The following is a 22,290-nucleotide window of genomic DNA, read 5'->3' on the forward strand; positions in this document are numbered from 1 at the left end:
ACATTGTGACCTTTTTGACTAATATTATGAATCTGCTCAGGCATCTGTAAATCATGGTGCAGATGCACCAAGAACAATGAATCTCCTTAGCAGCTATGACACTTGGTTATCTATCTGGCCCCAGGCCCCCATCCTCATCACTCTCCTTCAGGTACCACAGCCCAGCCACAGGAGACCACGTGTCATTCACTGGACATATCATACTCTCTTATATCTCTCCCCTGTCACCCCCATGACATCACAACTTCTCCTCCTGTAATGTTATCAACAGGGGGGTTGAGAAGATTAAGTGAGATGATGCATCTCACAATAAATGAGATAAATACTAACCATTGTTATCAATGCCAACTACAAGGTATGTTCTCAGTAAATACTCGATAAATTGTATTTTATAATTTTAACAAGTTCCATTTCATTAACTAGTAGAGTATTATGTCCTGGATCCCTTATTCTATGTACAAGCTAAAAATAAAAAGCAAGGGTTTTTTTAATTAAATCAATTAAAATCAAAACTTTCCTGTAGGAAGTGGCCAAAGAGCTGGAAAAACAGCTACTATAGATGGGAACAAGAACTATTTGTAGTGCCCAGCTCTGGGGATAAAATAAATCTAACTTCCCCTCAGCCACTCTTTCAACTTTCCAAAGTGAGTGATAATTCATACTAGGCAAGTAATAAAGAACACAAACCTAGTTTGTTTTGACATCCAAAATGGACTTGCTGAAGGTTTCGAATTGCTGCTATTTGGAAAATGAAGAAAGGAAATGCAAGTACCTGGTTAGAAATATGCATCTCATTACACCCCATGCTCCCTTGCAATGTTGTGTGGTGAGTGTTTAGAGCCAAAAGACCTGGGTTTGAGCTCAAGAAATGCAACTTACTACTATATAAACTTGGGCAAGACACTTGACCTCTTTGATCCTACATATGTAGAAATGTACTATAAAACACTAGAATTTTGAGTATTATTTTTACTAGACATTCTGTTAGAGGTAGTGTTTTTCATCTTTAAATTTGCTAGCACATAGGAAGTTTTCAACAAACACTTGTGAAATGTATGGCTTTAACACATTCACTGCCATGTGAGCTGTATCTAACTCATACTAGTTTTGAGCTCAGGGCCTTGTGAAAAAAAACTTGGGAAAAACTCTACAGTTAGTTCGTGAAAATTTTACTTGTTGATGTTTTTATTGTTACAATTAATATTGACAATTTAATTCTAAAAACGTGGATTAAATGAATAGAAGTCAACAAATTTCATTTTCCATTACATTTTTCCATTAAATTAGAAAGAATCATTTTGTTTTTGAAGTTTTCGTTTCTATTTTTGTAATAAAACACCATGGCCCCAAGGAAAAAAAAATTTCTAGTGTGGTAGTCAATGTGTTAAATGAATAATTAGTGAATGAAAAGAGGCACTGTTGTTTAATAAAAATAATATGGGCTTTGGAATCAGGAAGGCCTGTTTTAACCTTAGCTATCTGGTTTCTACCTCACTGAGCTTTCCTCTCACCTATGCCATGAAGTTAACACATCACAGGGTGGCTGTGAGAATTAAAGAATGTATTTAAGGTGCTGGCACAATGCCTGCCACTCAATAGACACAGCAAAATGTGGCTTCTTTATGTCTGATCATTAGCTAAAAAACTGGTGAAGACATCAACTGAATAACTAAGGTGAAATGAAGTATTTCAACATAGATCAATTCTAATACATTACATTGGTATAGGACTTTACAATTGTCAAAGCTCTTCACGACATTTTATATCATCTGATGCTCCTGCTATTTTCAGAACTGGCACTTTTACAGATGAGAAAACCGAATCAGAGGTTGCTTCTTGTCCAAGTCCAAACAGCTAGAAAGTGAGTGATCTAGAACCATGTCCCAGGTCCACTAATTCCTCCTCCAGTGTTCTTTCCAGCACAGTAGCCGCCTCTGTCAGTCAAAGCTGGGCATCTCTGACGTTGGTCATGATTCTGATGTTAGCCAAAAAGACTGTGTGCTCTGTTAGGAACACATGAACATTTTTCAAATGGATCAGGCTTACCCAGAGATGTAAAGAATTCTATTATTAGTAGTAAAATAAACACCCGAAGTTCTGCGTTAGTCATCTATTTCTTAGCGTTAAGAGAAAAATCATTTGTTTGCTCTACAAATATTTGAGCATGTGCAACAAGTGAGGTACTGCAGGTTAATACTGGAGAGGTGCTGTGTCTCATTCTCCTCTCGAAGACTGCAACTGTAATATTTTAATCACTCTTCCCGTTGGCCAGTTTCTTCTCATCATTCCCTTTTCCTTTGGATATGTCACAAGAAACTATGTGTCTTACAACCCTCCATATTCATTACTTAATCTTACCCAGAAACTTTTGAAGTGGTTAAGACAGCAGCCCAAAGACCTGCTCTTCTGAGATGTTAGGAGGCCCACCCGTTCCACATGTTCATCGCTTCCTAAGCTAACCAGATAGAGACAATCCAAATGTCCCTTAGGGACGGGGACTTGAGGAACAATAGTGATTTGTATCGTTCACTTTCTATAATCCAATATGGAGCCAAGAACTTCACATGTATCATCTTCAATCCAAGAAAACCTTTTACCACAGAATATTGTAGAAGAGAGGGTGGAAATTTTCCAGTTGGAGTTATCCATGGGGAAAACTGGAGTTTCTGGATATCTCAATTGGTTTTGTTTCTACATCATTCTCAATGTATTTCAATATAGATGGCAATGCATATCATTGATTGGGCATCAGCTTTTGAGTTTTAAAATGCTATATGAAGATACTGAGCTGGGCGTGGTGGCTCGCACCTGTAATCCTAGCACGCTGGGAGGCCAAGGTGGGATGATCACTTGAGGTCAAGGGTTTGAGACCAGCCTGAGCAAGAACAAGACTCCATCTCTACTAAAAATAGAAAAAATTAGCCAAGTGTGGTAGTGCCTGCCTATAGTCCCATCTACTCGGGAGGCTGAGGCAGGAGGATCGCTTGAGACCAGGAGTTTGAGGTTGCTGTGAGTGAGACTGATGCTATGGCACTTTAGCCTGGGCCACAGAGCGAGACTCTGTCTCAAAAAAAAAAAAAAAAAGATACTGAAATAAGCGTCTTTCTCCCATCAAGTCCTAGTTTAAAATTAAGAGCTAGGAATACATATTTTTTGCCTTTTGTTAGAAACATTCAGCTTATGCAGCTAGCCACAGTGTTTACTAAAAGAGGCAGAATGATCAATTTTGGTTATAGTTATTAAAAAACAAAGATAATTTATTGTAAATATTTCAATATAATCTATTTTCAAATATTGGCAAATTCATTATTTAAAAATTTTAAAACCTTCTTTCAAAATTAACTGCAAATGTACTTCATTTCAGACAGTAATTATATCTAAATTTCATTGTAATGCTTTTTTTTACTTCATTATAAAATTTTAAAGGTATTTTCTCTTATGGCTCAAATAGAAATTACGTGAGTTTTTGCAAACTATGTTGAACAGCACTTATCTCTTTTATGTAGTTCAGAATAGATGATGTTTATAAACTCTTCAGATTTATATTTTACTATGTCCCAATTTAATTTATATATTGTGAACAGTGCATTTGTTTTAATTTACTGCAAAATCATTAAAATCTTTAATGAAATAATGCTTTTAAAAGGTGTGGTCACCTGTTATGCTTTATTGTATAAATGATGGATTTTTGCATGTTTTTTCTACATTAAAAATGAATATAGTAATCATTCTGTCCCCAGTATTCACATAAAGTCTTAAGTGCTTTTTGAGGAACAAATCAGTTGTTCGTCAATCCTTTAGAAATTAAATCCCTAGTATTTTACCATCAGACTGTGAAATAAGGCAGCATTCAAAGGCGTTTCATGTTCTTCATGATAATCTAGAATTTTTATTTATTCCAGGTAACTTTGGACAATAGACATGATGAGATGTTTTCTCTTTGAATAAATAACAGTTTAATTACATCATTGAAATAAAATATACTATGGGCTTAATACATTGTAAATATTACAGAAGTACTACTTCGCTATAGTAATTTAATGACTGAAGCTACATTTAATAACAATCTTACCAGTACTTGTATACAAAGTATTATACATATCACTAACGAAGATATTGCAGCGGCTGCAACGATGTTACCAGCTCAACAAACATCTAACAATACAATATTCTTCTAAGAGGAAAAGTAATAAGGTTAGATTTACAGACAATAAAGAGTTGTTTTCCACGTTAGATTTACAGACAATAAAGAGTTGTTTTCCACTTGAAACATTGGAAATAAGAATCCAGATAATCTGGTATCTTGATTCATATTATTACAAGAAAAGGTTTCCTTTCTTGGGGAATCCGATCCCCAGTAGGCCTAGTATAGTAAGTTTACATGAAGATAGCTTTTAGGATGCCACAGCAATGTAAAGAAACTCTCCTATCTGAAAACTACTGATTAATAGGCCACTGCTTAAACATCTGACTTTTTGAAAACCTATTTACATACATTCAGCCCAAATCAGTAGATAGAATGTGTTGTCTATATTACAGTAGGCATTGTTAACATTTCATCAGAAGGCCAGTGCAAGACAATTGTTAATAGACACTGTCCAGCATTTAGGAGATTGTAAAATATCATACAAATGTACAGCTAGAGTATGAGAAATCCAATTTTGCACGTGATATTGGTGGTCCCTTTTATGGACATGGAATGGCAGAAATTAATCAACAGGACGGTAACTAGAGTGCTACTCATCCAGGGCCTAATTCTCATTTGGTGGTTGGGCATATTTCCTGTGGAGTGCGTTTAGGCAGCAAAAATTCCTTAACGTGTAATACCAGATAGTCCTTACTCAAGGGCAGGCTTGGGAATCATCTCAAGTGTAGGCAGATGTCTGCAGCATCTCCCAGATCCATATTTCTTTTACATATATTTCATATGTAATAAAAATAGAGGTTCTTGGAGACAGCCCTCCTTGTCTGAATGAAATTGTTAGTCTAGGACTGATTTATCATTACTCCGAAGAAACTGGCAGGTTGGGAATTTGGCCCTTTCTGAAGACGTGTGATGGCGGGATGCATGGTCAGGACAAACACGTTATCCTCAGAGGAAAGCAGATGCCTCTAATGTCAGACCTTATAAAACTTATTTAAATTTAAATCATATTTAAATTAATGGAGCTAATTATGGGGCTAATTAATGAATACTAACAAATGTTCATAATGATGAGTATATTAATTGAAGAGAAGGTTTTAGTCACTTGGGTTAGGAAATGATATGAAAAATGTTGAAGTGAATCCAACTAATTTTAAACATTTTTAAACAAAGGTAGTATAACACATACATGATGATATTTCACAGATATTTCTTAGAATATCAATAAGCACCAAGTTTAGTGCTGTCAGCCCCATTGTCCCTTAATTGATTATATATGATTTAGATCTTGAAAGCACAACACACTATAAAAATCTACATTGCATATGCACAAATACAGTTTCAAAAATGAATCCTGAAGTTTTTCTACCTATAACAAGAATTTCTTCTCCACTAGGTCTTCATAGCTGTGAGAAGAGAGTTGGTACTGCCTGGTGAGATCTGAGATGTGTGGATTAATACTCAGGGTGATGCAGGACAAAAGACTGGCAATTCTTAAATAGAAACTAGACTCTGGTGAGTCTTTTCATAAATAATCATCTTTTCTTCAAAGAGGTCTTATTAATCTCTAGCACCCTGAGCCCTCATCTGCATATCACAGCGAGGTAAAATGGGGGAACCAGCAGGCAGATTCAAGCTGTGTGGACGGACGGCTGACTGACAGGACTTCCACTTGGTCCACAGGCCTCACTCTGCCTTAGACCATAAAAGGGGCACTGCCCCATCAGGCTCCTTGGGTATTGTGAGAGCTAGAAATCACCAGACAGATGCTAGCTCTCCACTTCACTTCATGCTATGTAGGCCTCAGGGCCTTGTAGGAGTCATGATTTATCTGTATGAGGAGAAGAGATTGTAGGTAAAATTTGTCAGGGTCAAGTGGCTTCTTAAGCAATATCATTCCATACTGGAAAAGGGCCCAGCTCTGAGCACCTGTGGCATCAGTAAGGGGTACAAGACTGGGTCATAAGAAGAAACAGAGCACATCATCTTCATGCTTTCGCATATCTTGCTGGCCACGAGCAGAGAAGTCTATTCCTTACCCCAAACCCACCCAGACAAAGTGGAGCACTGGGCTGCCACCAAGGGCATCCGGGTGAAGCACAGCAGCAGCGTGTCTCCTAGGCCCCAATCCCAAGTGTGTCAGCTTGTTGCTGCCCTTTTCTGTCTCATCCACTGTCTGATTTGGCCTTTTTAGCCACATGGGCCAGTGGCTACAGTCCTACTTTATCGTGACGTGTACAGTACTACTTAAACTGGGATGGCATTACCTATACACACACAAGTGAAAAATGTTACCATTTGTTTTTTTGTTTTGTTTTGTTTTGTAGAACTATCTTCCTTTTAATGACTTATATCTCCATGAATTTGTTCAATATTGGGTGCTCAGAAACCAAAACACTCTCATTTCCCAATAATAACATTATAAATACAAGCCTTTTTTTTTTGAATGTCTGTCATTGATTATTCCTTGCTAAACACTGGTCTCATGTAATACCTAAAGATCAATTTAGTAATACTTGACCCAATCTCTTAAGGAGGATTGGGGATGGGAATTTTCTGAATGGTCATAGTCACTATTCCTGTCAACAAGATTTCTGGAAGAACTCAATTTTAGAAACTGAATTCATGTGCAAGAGTGCAGCAAGTGATACAGTTTACACTTGGTCACAGTTTTCTCACTTTATGACATTACTGTAACAGTTACAGGATAGAAATACACACATACACACATTTATATTCACATTCACACACAGTATAATTTTACTGATCCAGACAATACTTTTCAATTAAAAAAAACCCAAAAAACAGAAGACTGTTGTTTGGCCACCCAGGCATGAAATCTACTTAAACCTGGAATATAAGAATACAATACTCTTCAAGTTAACAGCAACTGCACAGTGGTAACAATATACATTAAGATTGACACATGCTGTCTTAAGAGATCCAGTAATAGCTAAAGACTAAAGAAAGTCAGAGATGTCACCCAAAAAAAGTCAATATGCTTTCTCTCTTCCTTTCTGATTGTAATCCATTACTCAACAGAACAGCTACAGTCCAGAAGATAATAAATGTCCTCCTATGAAAATGCAGGACTAATAAATTTGTAAGTGGCAATGAATTCTGCTCATACTTTGAAGTCTTCAAATTCTTCTTGTCGTATTAACAGAAAAATAAATCTTTATGGTTATTTCAGTGTCAAATAGAGATATCTGAAGAAATATTAAGGTTTCTAAAGTTGTATCATGGGCAATAATATAGAAAAAAAGGAGTCTCATTGGCATATATCCACTGCTTGTGTGTTCCATTGTTCTCATAAAAATCTACCTTTCAGTTTTGCTGAATTAGACAAATATAAATAACATAATATAAACATTGATACACATCTCACAGGACACAACACATTTTACAAAATATCTCTACTTCAGTACTATTACTGTTGTAAAAATGGACATCTCTGATACTATGGACAGATACATTTCACATTATAATGAAAGTTGTGGTTACAAAGGCATTACTCATTTGATGATATTTTTCTATGGGTACTTACACTTCAAATTGTGTAGCCAAAGGTTTCCTTCCTATTTCATGGAGACTTTGAAGGACCGTTCAGTCACTTAAGCAACAAGCTTTCTTCACTGTAAACCCCTGGAGAATGGAGTTTGAGTACCTAAACTATTGAAACATTAGCAAACTGATAAATGACCACGGTGACAATCACCTTTTCACTGAGCATGGTAAACTTAAAAAAATATAACCGATGAGACAATGGACTCTTCTAGATCTTGAGCTTTAAGGAAAAAAAAAAAAAGGATTTCTTTTCCTGTGCTGCCAGGGAGGCGTCAGGCTCACAGAGCCTCAGCAGACGTGTCTGTGGACACAGACATGGTTACCTTGGCGATCTTGACCGTGCTCTTGATGCAGCTCTCCGCAGCCCTGTGAACGCTGGCTGCATTGTTTGCGTGTTTGTGCAGGCAGTCCGAGTCCCCCATGCTGTTATCCAGAGGCTGTGCAGTGCCTTCACATGAGGGGAACATGCTCCGGAAAGCATGTCTCAGGTCCTTGCTCCTCAGAGCATAGATGATGGGGTTCACGGTGGAGTTCAGCAGGCAGAGCATAGAGCAGAATGCAAACACCGTCTTAATGAGCTTGTTCATCTTTCCGAAGACGTCATACACCATGATGGCAAGGAGAGGGCCCCAGCAGATGATCAACACCACCAGGATCAGGACCAGGGTCTTGGCTAACCTAATGTCCATGCGGGCTTGGTCCGGCCGGGTCACCTGTACTTTGCCATCCTCGGACGTGTGGATGATGATGCTTTTCTGAGTGCCGCGCTGAATCATGCGGACGGCGTGGCTGTGGGCCTTCCAGAGGATGTACATGTACGCATACACGATGAACAGCAGCAGCACGCTGGTGACCCCGATCCAGAACATCAGGTAGGTTTCATCAATGAGTGGGAAAATGTCTGAGCAAACTGATTTCAGTTTCTTGCAGTTCCAGCCCAGAAGAGGCAGCACAGCGATCACGATTGCTATGGTCCACATCAGGCAAAATGCCACCACGGCTTTGGGCCTGGTGACAATCCTCTTATAGGCCAGGGGCCTGTGAATAGATATGTACCTGTCAATGGCCGTGAGAAACAGGCTGCCCACGGAGGCAGTGAAGGAAGCTGTGACCCCGCCCAGTTTGAATAGAAACACGTTGTGGCTATCTTTGCGGTGGAACACGTGGAAGTCAACGAAGCTATAGACAAAAATGACGCTTCCCAGGAGGTCTGCCACCGCCAGGCTGCCAATGAAGTGGTAGGAAGGCCTGCAGCGGAGGCTGCGGGAGTGGAGGATGACGCAGAGCACCAGCAAGTTCTCCAGAACCGTGAAGGTGCCCAGGGTGAGGGACAGCACGGCGATGGCCAGCTGCTGGCTGGGGTTCAGGATCATGAAGCACTCCATGTCCATGAAGTTCTCCCCGCACTGGATGTTCTCCTCATTCTCTTTGTAGGATGAGAGAGACTTGTTGTAAAATTCTGTAATGTTCACCTGGTCTGCTGGGACCAACTGGGGGTTGTCTCCTGCAGTCATCTTTTCTTGGAAGGGACTTCCCCTAAAGGAAGTGAGAGGAAATTTCTGCGGGAAGTACCCTAATTTGGATGCCATGTCACCTTTGATGTCTTCGTACTGAATGTCATTCGAGCCCACGTAGAGGAGGTCTGTGGTGATGGTGCGGAAGGTAGTATCTGCAAGGCCATCTAGAATCGACTTCATAACCTCAGTCTTCAATTAGGCCAACCTCAAAATGACTGAGAAAGAGACCCGCAGGAGGGAATCCTAATAGAAGGAAAAACAAGTGCGCTGAATGGTAAGAAAACCGGGAGAATGACAAAAACAAAGCAACACATTGTAAACACTGCAAACGCATAACATCATGGTAATTCATTCCTGTCTCTGAACGAAGGTCAAGTCCTTGTCAGATTCAGTCAACAAAACGAGTCACTCAGAGAAAAGCACCCCAGAGTTGGGGGATGGAGTGGCATATACCAGAAACATACAATTCTTTCATTATTCAAGCTCTCTGGATTGAAGTCACTGCGTGAGTCCTGTATGGACCTCCAGGGTCGACGTGGGGGCGATGTATATTTCACCGCCGTGTCAGGAGTGCTTACCACCCGGCTTGGCTTCTATCGTCACATATACACAGCATATTAATGCTAGGGGGTGCTGGGGAGAGCTGATGTGTCACATGGCCCCTGCTCTTGAAAACTTTACCTTGTCAGACAGATAAGACCAAATGTCAAAGACAACTGAAGAACAAGACCATGTAGAATCAGGTGTTGTGTTGTGTGGTCTGTGTCTGTAAAGGAGGAGGAGGAGGAGGAGGCTAGTGGGAACAAGAGGCAGCTCCAGACCAGGGAGGGAACATCTGCTCCACCAGGCAAGTTTCCCCACCTAGAAAAGGGGAGGTTTGGCCTGAGCTGTAGCTGAGACGAACTTCTAAAATGTCCACACCAACCAAAAAAACGGTCACAAAGGCCAAACTTGCACTGAGGCTTAAGGGAAGACTAAGATCTTCACCACTGGGAAGCAGTGATGATGGAGGCTGCTTCCTGATAGCACTGGCCACAAGGACAAGGGTGGGGACACAGCCTGCCAGGTGACAGGAGACAGGCCCAATGGCATCCCAAATTTCCATGAGAACAACCAAGCCCAAATTTGAAGGGCTCTTCAATTCTAAAGCTAAGTTTGTTTCAAAACAAACAGCCAGAGAGCTGATCTTAGTATTTATAAATGTCTGTTTAAAATATGGCTATTCATTTCTTTAGTTTATTAACAAAAATTAGAAGTACAGAGTGATAACTATAACAAAATAATCATAAAAACCATTCTTCATTAATTGTTGTTTGTTATTCCTAACATAGCACACTGTATGGGAGAGGGGGAAGATCGTCATTACCTTGGGACAAATTAAAAAGTGTTGGGTCCTTCTACTAGAATACAGAGATACTACCTATTTGAATTAATAATTTGCTTATCAATGTACATGAAGTATCTGGTCTAACAGGGAAGACAGACAGCTGACCCCATATTTAGGAGAAAGCATGGAGACTGCTAAGACTGGAGACACATGATGCTGTGGGAGCATCCAGGCTAGGAGGATGGAGGCTTCCCCAAGGAAAGGATGTTTATGCCAAGAATAGGTAGCATTAGCATGGGTGGGGACAGAACACAAAGAAAAGATTTTAAAATTAATATCTTAAGTATCATGATTTTTTAGAAGAGTAATTTGGGACAGGCATAAAGCACTGAATGTGGCTGCCTTCCCATCCCCTGCCAGGCGCCCACCACTGTTCATCAGAAATAGGGCACCTGCCTCCTCACCAGTATTCTTGCCTTTCTCCGGTCCTATTCCCTTTTGGTCACTTGCCACCAGCTGCTGGAGTGATCTTCACAAACATATGGCTGATTAAGTGACTCCTCTATTTCTCCCTCTTTGCCCTCAAGGACAAATACAAACTTTCAGGCAGTTTCCCATTCAGGCCCATGCTCTCCGGACACACATGCAGCTCTTGTCTTCGCCTCCATGCTCCAGCCCAGCCGAGTGCCTTTCCAATTCTGACCCTTGCTGTCCTCCCCAACCCTCTCCACATTCTACTCTTCCCAAGCTGGAAAGTTTTCCACCTCCCACCAACACACCTACAGGATGAAGTCCAGTAAAAAGCTTCCTGTGATCCAGCCCCTACCTACCTCTTCAACCCACGTCTCGCCATTCCAGCCTTACCACCTGGGCCACATGAGATGGATCCTAGTTCCAGAAACACATCAAACATTGCTTTCACCTTGATGCCTTTGCTCCCACTGCTCCTTATACTCCTCTGTCCAAACACCCTTTCTCTCCCTCTGCCTGGTCAACTTCTCCCCATCAGTTCAATGTCACGACTTCCTGTAGCTCCCTGCTTCTCATGGGGATGAAGTATCCTCTCTGGGGCTCCCAGAATACCTGAATAGAGTACTACAATGGCACTTACTAAATTTTCTAATATTTCTCTGTGTTTGCATCTGTTCTTCAATAAATATTGTTATCATCATTACTTAGTACTATGGTTCCCTGTTACATACTATATACTAATTATATTTCAAGAATATATCATATATACTAATTATTAGAATATATACTAATAATTATATCTCAAGAATATTCATTGCTTTAATCAGATCATAGCCTGCTTATTCAATTTCATTTTTGTCTCAGCACTGTTAACATGAATCAAATAGAAGGTACATACATGGGTGAAGGAGTGGTAACCTTTATTGAATGTCTATTATATTCAGGAATTTGAGAAACTTTACATACATTCTGTCACTAAATTGCCATGGCAATCTTATCAGGTGCTTATTTATAATTCCCATTTCACAGATGAGGGAATGGAGGCCATTAAATGTTAAGTAAATTGCCCAGAATATGACAGATTTGCGAGGAATCCATGTTTCTCAGACTTCAGAGTGTTTTTAGACATTGTGTGCCGTGTTAAGGATTAACAGTAATTAGATTAAAGCCATTTTGCATCTTATATTATATTCGAGTCTTCTAGCCTCTTAAAAACATAAATTAAGGCATTTTGCCAATAGTAATTAAGACTACCTCCCACTAAATCACTATTTCCTATCCCGGCCCATCTAACCAAAACTGCCTACGTGCACGGCCCCAAGGATTAAAATTTTAGTCAGTATTTGGAAGAGCTATAAAGCTTCTTCAGTAAAGACAAAGGATCACAGACCTTATTTCAGTAATGCAAAAACATGTGTTCCTGTGATTTACTCTATATTAAGATCATCACATATGTGATCAGAATTTCCCATTTTAATGCAACCAAGCACTTTCATTAAAACAAACTAGCCTGTTAAAATCTAAGCCAGGGCATGGTGTGGTTATAAGATAATAGAGCAATTTCTGCCCGATATAAGACAAATTAATTAAAGAATGTAGTTTTAAAAATACATGGATTTTGTGTAGTTCAAGGATCTTAGTAATGTCAAAATAACACTGTGCACAAGCTATTTTAACAGTTAATAGCACCATGCCAAGAAAACTGTTCTTGATAATTCTTTTCTTTATTTCCACTTTGGATTGTTACAGTAATTTTCACATTATTTTTTGCATTGACATTTTTCTTTAAGAGTTTATTAATAATATAGCTTAGGTTTTGGGGATGTGGCTGCCATTAATTTTGTTTTTGTTTGCTACTGGGAAAATCACAATTGGAAATTTCTAGCAAGATGTGTAGATGCACCTATTAAAGAAGCAGTTGGTTTTTATTATCATCAAAGAATGACCGAATGACATTTAAGGGAATTTTCCTGAAAGTTTGCTTTTAAAAATATACCCAACATATTCTAACAATTTAAGCTATATAAACCATTCTTTCATAGTATCAATAATAAAAATATTTTAATGTATGTAATCTATTATTTTTTTAAAATCACTTCAATTTTTAGAGTAACTAAAAATCAACTACTTTTTCTGTCCATCTCTCTATATGCAAACCTGTCTCTCCATCAAAAAAAAAAAAACCCATATATATCAAATACTACGTTATGGTATCATCAAAGGAATTTTATGGATATGGCAGCTGCATAGCTTTTCTTAAAAGATGTTTATCCAGAGTCTGTATCTTTATTTCCATTATGTAACCATTAAGGGTATAAAACATCCATGTTTCTGATTAGGCTGAGCATGGAATAAGTCCTCAAAACAAAGCTTCAAATAGAATTAGAGCCATTTCTACATAAGTATAATTTAATAGCAGTTATTTTAGTCTTAGCTCCACCGAAGACCTTCTTTTAGTTTTAGAGAGACATTTCAATAATTTAAGTATGTATCACTTGCATCTGGAGTCAAAATCTTTGTGGTTCTGGCCAGCGGAGCACGTCTGGTGGAACAGACAGCAGGCTGGTATTTGCTCCTTGCAGGATGTGACGCCCAGGAAAGCAGCAAACCCTCCAGAAGCACCAGAAAGACTGGGACTCCCTGATACAGTTATAGACTGCATTGGCCCCCCACACTCCTTCTCTAATATTCTAAGTTTATTAATGCTTTAAAGAGAAAATGCCAAGCTCATAGCGTTTAAATTGATAAGTGTCTATAATGTCAAATGCAGGAGTTCCAGGCCCTTGCTTAACTTTGTTGTTTTCCCAACGTTGTTGGTTGTCTGTTGTTCAGCTTTGCTGGACTCATAAAAGAGCCTTATTTAAAGGTTCAAGAGAATGAAGGTCCCCACGGATATGTGTTTGTTATTTTCCATTCATTTCTGGGAACAAGTCTGGTTTCTACTAATTTGATCAAGAAAAATACCTTGCTAATGCATTTCTCTAAAGTTAGGAGGGAAAATTTTAGTTGACTCTTATAACTACATTATATCTAAGTCATATCCTCAATACACATGGCAGATCTCACAGGCCAATATTATAACTGGGTGAAAAATGTTTCTACTTTAGTTGAAGGGGCAATGAGTCTTTTCTAACTCTCACCTAATCATTACAGTTTTGGAATTATTAGCATAGTTTGGTCACTTTTTGCATCATCTTCTATAGCAAAGTGAAATAAAGAATTGACTTAATTATCCTGGCAGTTCAGACAAAAATATATCATGTTTCTTCCTTGTATTAACATCAGTTTCTTTTCCTATATATAAAAGAAAATTCTATTATGTTGGTAATGCTCAGTTGGCTCTCAAACTTTCATTCTTCATAAATTTTATAATATAAAATAGAAGTTATTTAATACATCATTTCTCTGGTCTATACTAACAATGTGAGTGTTAGATTTTTCATAAAAATATATCAATTAATATGAATTAAAGAAATTAAGACACTTAGGAAGCTATATTTCTGTTCAAATTTAATGTGAAATACGCTAATTATTTAACATTTAAAGGCTTGTTAAGATTTCATTTCAGGGCTCAAGAAAATGATGCCTTGAAATTACACTGGCTTAGGCTCTATTTGGTGATGCTGCTATAAAAAAAAAAAAGCCTGTCGCAAAGATGAATATGATACAAATGAAATCATTTGTTGACTTGTGTAACAAATTCCATTTACTATTTAATTTTGCTGTTTTGATTAGATATTAGATGTTTCCTCCTACTAAGTGCCTTAGCCTTTTTCTTGAGAGAGATACCTTTTCTATATGGTCTGCAAAGAAAGCAATTATTAAAGTGGCCTTCCCATAACAGAGACCATGCAAAGTTTTCAATTAAGTAAAAGCCATGGTCCATATACAAAATACTCCATGAGATTGTCTTTATCTTGCATATAAGATTTGGCAATTAAAAATAGAAAGTGATATATTATCCTGGTCCATAAAATATGTAGAACCCAGTAAAGAGGCTCTTATCTTTCCAGTTCATTACCCAGGATTCCATAGCAATAGTTAAATGCATGTTCCATAATATCCAATTGCACAGCATGGCTTTCACAACTTTTTCTTCCTTCATCTAACAATGACCGGGTATTTTCTCTTTCAATCCATGAGTGTGCAGATTAAGTCCAACTAAAAGCCAACTCTTATTTCTCCAGGTTCAAATTGAGAGAATCCGGGTGAGTAAATGTGCAACAGAGAAAATCCTAATTCCCAAACATTTCCATCTAAGAAATATTTGAATGTTTATTATGTGCCAGCCCTCATGCTAAGTGTGTATATTTTTCCTTAATATTTCCATACAGTAAGTGCTATTACAATCCCCATTCTACACACAAGAAAACTGACACTTATGAGGTAAAAAGTGCTTTGCCTGAGGTCTCCAACTAGAGGGGGAGGGTATGAACTTCCATCCAGGTCTGCATTACCCAAAGTCCCTGCTCTTAACACAGAGGTCTAAGAACCATTTAATAAGACACCCTTTCTTTCATTTCCAGGGAGGTAGAAGAGTTGGTTTGAGGGAAAGAGGTCATAAACAGTACATGATAATTTTACACAGTGAACAACTAAAATCTGAAGGAATGATCTGTTGACGGCAAAACGGCTGTTTATAGCACTTGCAAATCATCCTTGCCCCATGATCTTCAAGAGCAGAGTACGACAATTAACCATAAGCTATAAGTCCTAACCTTGCATTAGCACCTCGTTTGCAGTAACTATTGGCAAATCATAAATAAAGTCTAAGTCATCTTTGCCACTATTTTTTTTAAATAAGAGAAGGCTTTTTTTTTTTTTTGCTTCACTAGTCAAGTGTCAGGATTGTAGATGGTAATGACACTTTCTACAACACCAGTGAGACAGGAAGAGGTCACCTTCTTTAGGTCTGAATGAGACATGATAGTTGTTTGTAAACAAAAGCATGAAACATCCATTCCTTACATGGAGAAATTCAAGCTCCCTCAAAATCACTCAGCTTCCCACCATGAGCACTGTGTTTTTCTTAGATACAGAGGGAAAAAGACTCTCTGTGGCCAGTTCCTAAGTTCTTGGCTGGAATCAAGGTAGACAAATTACATAAACCTTAGCAGGGCTCCAAAAAATGAGTGATTATTATAGATACCCAGTGCCCAAAGGGCATAAAGCTGTGTTACTACAGTAATGTGGCTGATGAATATAAAGTTAGAGGCCTTCATATACTTCATTTAATACATTTTTATTGGGCATGTATTCCGTGCCTAGCACTGTAGACATTATGTTCCAAGCCATGAACATTTTCTGTACTATATACTTCTGAAGTATATCCATGTTTCTTTCTCACCTGTGTAATAGAGGTGGGTCAGATCAAGGAAACCTGACCACCCGACCCCATCAAATAAAGCCCATCCATCTGTCCTTCCCCTCCTACAGATGAAAGAATAGACTAGGATATGAAGACATATAATAGGGATATATTTAATATTGGGCTGTGTAAATCCTCTTCTATATATGCTTTGAGGTTTTCTCCCAGGAGAGATGATGGGCAATGCTGAGCCATCCTGCAGCATGAACACCTTCATGCCATGAACGCTTCAGACCATGAACACCTTGAGAGCTGGGATTCATTTTAAATGGCTTTGTAGGTCCTCTGTTTGGCACAGTGCCTGGCACAGAGTAGGTATTCAATATCTTTTTATTAAATAAACATTGGCATGCATTGGCAACATTACAGATCCAATGTAACAGAATGGCTTTTAACTATGGACAGTTTCCCGTAGCATAAAGCCAGCTGATCATTATGGCATTAAACCTGAGTCTTGGTCTCATACAAACAACAATCTGCTCAAGTGTAAAAATTACATAAAATGCATCAAGAATTATTTATTCCAGGATCTTTTATCTCAGTATCAAATAGAAGTTATATTGATGGCAAGTGCAAGATACAAAAAAGATTAGGTGTTTACTTTTTATTCTGAACCTTGTACAGCTTGAGTATGTGTTATGAACCACAATATTTTGCCACATAACAACCATATATAAATAGACTTTTTGCGATTTTCATGACACACACAACCTTGAACAAATCCTAATTATATGCTGTTGACAGACCTTTAAACATAATATATGAAATTTTTATTATAATGGACGTTTTTCTTCCCCCAAATGCACATTAATATGCATTGATCTTTCCCATATAGATTTCTCTATTTGCAAGTGTGTTTTCAAAACAACTTATCAAGAGAAGTTACATGAAAATTCAGCCACTAGATGGAGTGGCTTTTTATAGCCCTTAGGAATCAATCTGTTGTTCCATTCAATGGACATAGTTCTTGCTTTGGTTGAGCAACTTCTCCTCCTGCTACAATATTTTATATATTTTACAACTGAATTAATCAAAATATAAATAAGAAAGTATGTTATAGAGGGTTAAAATGGGTTATTACTACTACCTACAAAAACTAAATTTCTAATTACTTTTCTAAGGCAAAAGGGCATTGAGCAAATTTAATATATTGGTAAAAATTAATTGTGAATATTGGGAATTCTGCCTTAAGAAAGTAATTAAGAATGAGTAAAGGAAAGTAGTTCTACTGGAAATAAATATGTTTATACCGAGAGATGTTAAAAGTAAAAGGGGAGGTCTCAGGAGCCCAAAATCAATTCTAATAACAAACTCAACTAATTTCTATTTTATGAAATATTTGGCTTTCCAATTTGCAAATATAGAATCACTAACACAGGTCATAACTCTGTGATGAAAAAGAATGAAAAATTATTCTCTATTATTACAGGGACTAAAATGGATATTTCACAAGAGAAGTGAATATAGGTTCAAATACTCATACAAATTAAGGACACAGTGGCTTTCTAAATAGTTCAATTTCCTTCCTGTCATTCACTCGCTAAAATAAAGATGTTTTATTATTGTGTAAACCCAGCGTTTACTTCAAACATGATTTTAAAAACTAGGTACTTATGTATCACCTATTTTCGTTGAAATGTTTAGAAAATCTTCCGCGTGTGCTAACAATGCAAGACATAAACAGAAGAATGTTCTTTCAAGATGCAAATAGTTATATACAAACTGAACTGGAAGAATAAGGTTTCAGTAGCAATGCAAAATATGCTTTGGAAATGTAGTTGTGATTAACAAGAAAGCCTGCAAATTGGATACAAGTGCAGAATTTTTATGTCACTGAAACCATAAGGTAGTTCTACTGTTTTCATTCAAGGTCAAACCATTCTTAGGGTTTGTGTGATACAATTATGAGATCCTGAGGAACTGAAATGTTCAGAAAAAGTGATGTGAAGATAAAGAATTAGTAAATAAGCTAGGTGCATATGGGCTGGAAATTCTAGTGTACATCCTAAAGAGCAGTCTGAGAGGTCACATAGTGGTTTGTAAGGGCATGCAGGGTTTCTTTATAGGTGTGTGGCTCTCAAAGCGTGGTCTCCCAAGCAGCAGCATTGGAAAACTTATGAGAAATGCAAATTTTCAGGCTCCAGATCAGATCTATGGAATCAGAAACTCTAGGGTTGGGGTGCATCTGTGTTTTTAACAAGGCCTCCAGGAGACTCTTAACACATTCTGAAGTTTAAGAATCACTATTAAAGATTATGGAGACCTGTGACAAAGACTAAATGAGGTGGGGAGGAATAAAGTTAACTTTTAAGGAGAATTGAGGTTAGATAAGAAGAAGGAATATTCTGTGAGTATAGGGTTTTAGATCATTGAAATGGATTGCCAAGGGAGCCTGCTCATTTTAAAGTAGCCTTCCATGGAAGATCTTTAAAACCAAGGTATTCCTATTTGGCTGGAAAAGAATAATGTAGCCTAGCCAGAAAATAAGCATAAGGAGTGGGGAATCTCTTAAGGTCTTCCAGCCTACAGTTCAGCTTTCAGTTCAGTTCAGGGCTTCTCTGGACTTTTTCAGGAAACTTATTACATATTTTGTCTGGTAAAGGAAAGCGGCTTCAAAATGTAATGTATACTGACACAGTATGTAGACATAAATTAAGAACACTACACCATTTTCTCCTAATTCTATTACAAAGTCAATACAAAGCTTTATAGGACTGCTAAGCCACTTCTTTCAATACCACTGTGAAGGAACCCATCATTATCGAGCATAACAGAACAGAAAACAAGTAAAAGTAATTAACATTTCGGCTTATTTTTTTTAAGCTGGAGATATTTCTGTTTCTGTTCTTCTTTTCCCCTAAACTATAAAACAATATATCACAAGAGATGAACCCAGACAATGACAAACTAAAATGGAAATTTTGCAGTCAGCCCAAGTAATAAATATCCACTGCAAATTATCTTACAAAATCACTCTGGTAATTATACAATTTATATTACTTATAGTTGGCATCTTTCAAAAATACCTAAAAGTTATAAATACATAGAAATGTATCACAAAGCACTTAAATATATGACTCTGGGCAAACTGTTCCCTCTCTAATTAGTTCATCAATAAAAATGGATCATAGATTACTCACAATTAGTTACCTTAGTTGAGGACTAAAATCATTCAAAGGTTTCCCCTTTTTTATTTAGAACAAGTTTGACGTCATTTCCAAAAGTAGCATGTATCTTCCAAAGTCAAATGTCCACGTATGCAGAGATACAGAATTCTCTGGACAACCCGTTGCTTACCTTCCTTTAGTTATGTTAAATTGTCCAGTTTTCCTTCTTCTCTATATACATATTGCTTGCTCATCATAACTTGTACAAAATGTAGAGAAAAAATTTACAAATTATGGTAGCAACATCTTTAAATTAGTTGAAAATCTGATCCATTTAATCAGCCACCATGGAATAAACCAAAATACTCAGATCACAGTGACATTAAATTAAGTCTTTCTTATAAAGAATAAATAAATTTGATTGATTATAGCTGAGTTTAAAGCAAACAAAAGTGACAAATGCATACTATCTAAATAATCATTTTTAGGGAGATCAATGATATTGGTTTACTTGCTATATTAAAAACATCAGTTTTAGCCTCTTGACCAACAGAAATCAATGTTATGAAATTACCTAGTACAAATGTCCATCTAAGTAGAAATTTATTTAAAACAAACTTTAAATTTTTTTTTTTAAAAAGCCTGCTAGAATTTATCACCAGCTGGAATATAACATTCCTTATAACTTAACTCAATTTGCAGAACTCATATTGATTCCAATTTTCTTTTCTAAAGATAGTAGTCTAAAAGAATGGATGAAGAAATGATGAAGGAAAGAGGGGAACCCTCCCATTTAAACATAAACTTTGAAAAACATAACTTCCTAATTATATTGTATTTTAATTGTATTTAAATATACTATAGACATACACAGTTTGTGAAAGCATTTGTCAGTATACTAAACTACCACAACAGATTGCCTGGCACATCTTTGAAAAATGCCTCTGCTTTTCTTTAAAAAGCAATAGCATGGAATTTGCTAGTAGGAAAAAAAATAGATATTATATTATCAAATTTAGGAAACTATACTGCACTTTATCTCCTGAAGTTAAAAAATTAACCATAGAATTCTATTCAGCTATAAGAAACAATGGTGATACAGCACCTCTTGTATTTTCCTGGATAGAGCTGGAACCCATTCTACTAAGTGAAGTATCCCAAGAATGGAAAAACAAGCACCACGTGTACTCACCATCAAATTGGTTTTAACTGATCCACACCTAAGTGCACATATAGGAATAACATTCATCGGGTGTTGGGCAGATGGGAGGGGGGAGGAGGGGGGAAGTATATACAAACATAATGAGTGCCATGCGCACCATCTGGGGGATGGACACGCTTGAAGCTCTGACTGGGGGGGGAAGGAGGGGCAAGGGCAATATATGTAACATAAACATTTATACCCCCATAATATGCTGAAATAAAAAAATTTAAAAAAAATTAAAAATGCTATTCAGAACTGATAATGGTAGTAAGGAATCAAGCCAAAGATATCAAATCTCTATTCAATGAATCCAAACTCTAAACAATGAAGAATCCAAAGAGTGAAAAAATAAGGCATTAAATAATAAAATGTTGTACTCTTAAGGAAAAATTATTTTGTCAATTGTGTTAGGAGAAAAGGGAGCTTAAATTCCTTCTTACACTCAAAGAATGCAAAATCTACTTTAGGAAACTTATTCAAAAATATAGACTGTAATGCCATAGCACAATGGGTTAAAAAACAAGTTGGTTAAAAAACAATGATTCCCATCTAACCAGTCTGGACTCTCATGTTAAAACAACAAAAGAAAACAAAACAAAGAAAGAAAAAACTTTGAAAGCTTTCCTAAAGTGCAGGTGTGAAAATTTCTCCAGCTGGGGCTAAAACAGAATTCATAGTATTTCCAGAGCAACAGCAATGACTCTGCCAGGCCCACTCGCTCAGGTTTGGGGAGTAAACAATTTTTCCTTCAAAAGCCCATAGGAACACATCTATGAACCTCAAGAATTCCATGGCCACTATGTTATTAAATTAACCTGTCCAAGTGAAACTTTTAAATTAGAGGCTATCCCAACATTATTAATCTATATGGAAAATATTTCAAATATACAGAAAACATCAGTGAAACCTAGATCAAGAATATATTTGTACATGCAATTAACTGTCCTAGCAAAAGTATTATAATGAAATGTACTGTATTTCCCCATGAGGCACCCTATTTAGTGAAGAAATATGACCCAAGAAAGCTTTTAGTAAATATTTTATGTTAAGAACTAGAGGTAATCACACTGATTACTTTATATAATGGCTTTGACCTATTATTACTGATGTGTCATAAAAATATCTATTATCCATGTGGGCAAGTTTGAGATAGAAGTTCATCTAACATCAGTTTGAATAGTAGCAAGAATAGAGATAGGGTCTACTAAAAACAACCTGCCTTTCCCCACCCTCTTAACAAATTTCCTAAAGTTTTAACTTACTTGTGATAGCATTATAATGTGTTATATATAACATAAATATCTTGATATGCATTTTGTGATACGGTAATAACCTTCTATATTTTCTTCCAACTTGCATAGCTCTAATTTCCAAAAATAACAAACAACTAGCAAGACTGGTAAAAACTATCTTAAACTCATCAGTGTTTATGATAAAACTATAATCAAATGTACTGATGCTCATCCTGGCATATTTGCAAGATTCTCAGAACACATGGGACTGGAATGGATTTCCACCTATCCTGGAAAACAAGAACAGCCTTGTTTTGATTCAAGGTGAATACTTCCTTTGGCCTTGAGTCTTC

General features: G+C 37.1%; 1 protein-coding gene across 2 annotated transcripts in view; it reads right to left on the bottom strand.

Annotated features, from left to right (window-relative positions):
* Window positions 1-6,535: 6,535 nt before the first annotated feature.
* The window catches only part of CNR1 (cannabinoid receptor 1 (brain)), a 16,600-nt gene continuing 845 nt past the window's right edge, over window positions 6,536-22,290 (bottom strand). The window contains exons 1-2 of one of the 2 annotated variants that reach the window (XM_012638197.1): window positions 9,323-9,408; window positions 6,536-9,247 (exon numbers count right to left, since the gene is read on the bottom strand). In XM_012638197.1, the coding sequence (XP_012493651.1) occupies window positions 7,990-9,247; window positions 9,323-9,408 (1,344 nt within the window). In that variant the 3' untranslated portion in view covers window positions 6,536-7,989. Of the gene's footprint in view, window positions 9,472-22,290 lie in introns of those variants that run through there. The other variant, XM_012638196.1, reaches the window with a different exon arrangement.

The sequence above is a fragment of the Propithecus coquereli genome, unplaced genomic scaffold (assembly GCF_000956105.1).
Source record: "Propithecus coquereli isolate 6110/MARCELLA unplaced genomic scaffold, Pcoq_1.0 Scaffold127, whole genome shotgun sequence".
In the NCBI taxonomy this organism is placed as follows: Eukaryota; Metazoa; Chordata; class Mammalia; order Primates; family Indriidae; genus Propithecus; species Propithecus coquereli.